At 43.7% G+C, this 941-nt stretch overlaps 1 protein-coding gene across 1 annotated transcript; it reads right to left on the bottom strand.

The window, feature by feature from the left end:
• Window positions 1-27: 27 nt before the first annotated feature.
• Window positions 28-935, bottom strand: LOC103399281 (complement C5-like). Its single transcript, XM_025053981.1, has 3 exons — window positions 580-935; window positions 318-401; window positions 28-228 (listed from the first exon to the last, which is right to left on the bottom strand). Exons 1-3 carry the CDS (start codon window positions 629-631, stop codon window positions 107-109), a joined length of 258 nt encoding a protein of 85 aa, XP_024909749.1. The 5' UTR covers window positions 632-935; the 3' UTR covers window positions 28-106.
• Window positions 936-941: the final 6 nt, after the last annotated feature.

The following is a 941-nucleotide window of genomic DNA, read 5'->3' as shown; positions in this document are numbered from 1 at the left end:
ATATAGTGTATATATAGTATATATATAGTAAATATATAGTCGTAAAGCCTAGTAGCTGGTGTACTTTACTAGTCAAACACCTGTGCCTGCATTTACACTTGAAGTCTTAACGTTGGTGTGAACGTTTTTTTTTTTCACCGTATAAGATGTGTGGTCTGCAGGTCTCCTCCATACGTTTGGCTGACGTCAGTGTCAGGTCCGGTTTCCCTCTGTAGGTAGCACAGGCCACTAGATGGCGCGATAATGAAAAAACACAGGTACTTAAAAAAAAAAATGAAACAGCTGCACAGTTCTACTGTTTGTTGTTCAGTTTTTACCTGCCATGCATTGACACTCTTGGCCCAAACAGAGGCGCTGTAGCTTTTGCTCCTGGTATAAGAAGGGTTTCGTGCACTTGCTGCCTGCAAGTGGAAATTACTGTCATTTAGTGTTGTTTTTTTTAACAAGTGAATCGTCGTCCTTTGATCGGACATGGGCAGACCTAAACAGTACATCACTCAAATGAGGTTTTTAAATGGCGGTTAACCCAACGACGGATGACATCACGGATGCACAGATGTGTTTCGGTTGGTGACTCACCTTTGTCTTGACTCTCGTACATGGTCATTACGGAGCTGGTGACTCCAGTCATCGTGAACCTGGTCCTGATCCGAAATCCGAAGCACAAGAAGATGTCAGATGGAACCTGTGTGGAGAGGTCTGTAAATATAACACGTACTGTCTGTGACCTTCAGGTCAGCTTGATTCGTTAGTGGTGAAAAGGAAATCACACGGTGTCTCCGTGTGAACTAAAAAAAACAAAAAAACAACTGTGGTCAGTTTTGTAACTTTTGATTGCACGTAGACTGAACGAGAGAAGTGAGTGGATAAACGGTGGAACCTCGGAATACGAGCGCGGCCCGACATACGAGTATTTCTCGAGATACGAGCAAGCCGTCGAG

This window comes from Cynoglossus semilaevis, unplaced genomic scaffold (assembly GCF_000523025.1).
Source record: "Cynoglossus semilaevis isolate Cse_v1.0 unplaced genomic scaffold, Cse_v1.0 scaffold4937, whole genome shotgun sequence".
Taxonomy (NCBI): Eukaryota; Metazoa; Chordata; class Actinopteri; order Pleuronectiformes; family Cynoglossidae; genus Cynoglossus; species Cynoglossus semilaevis.
Note: the sequence above shows the minus strand (reverse complement) of the source record. Positions and strands in the feature narration are given on the sequence as shown.

What these genes read in the sequence shown, in the direction of transcription:
- LOC103399281 (XM_025053981.1), bottom strand. Translation starts at nt 631, where the DNA reads ATGACTGGAGTCACCAGCTCCGTAATGACCATGTACGAGAGTCAAGAC. An exon ending in GTACGAGAGTCAAGACAAAG is followed by an intron (nt 402 to 579) that starts GTGAGTCACCAA and finishes TTCCACTTGCAG; the next exon opens with GCAGCAAGTGCACGAAACCC. An exon ending in AGAGTGTCAATGCATGGCAG is followed by an intron (nt 229 to 317) that starts GTAAAAACTGAA and finishes CGCGCCATCTAG; the next exon opens with TGGCCTGTGCTACCTACAGA.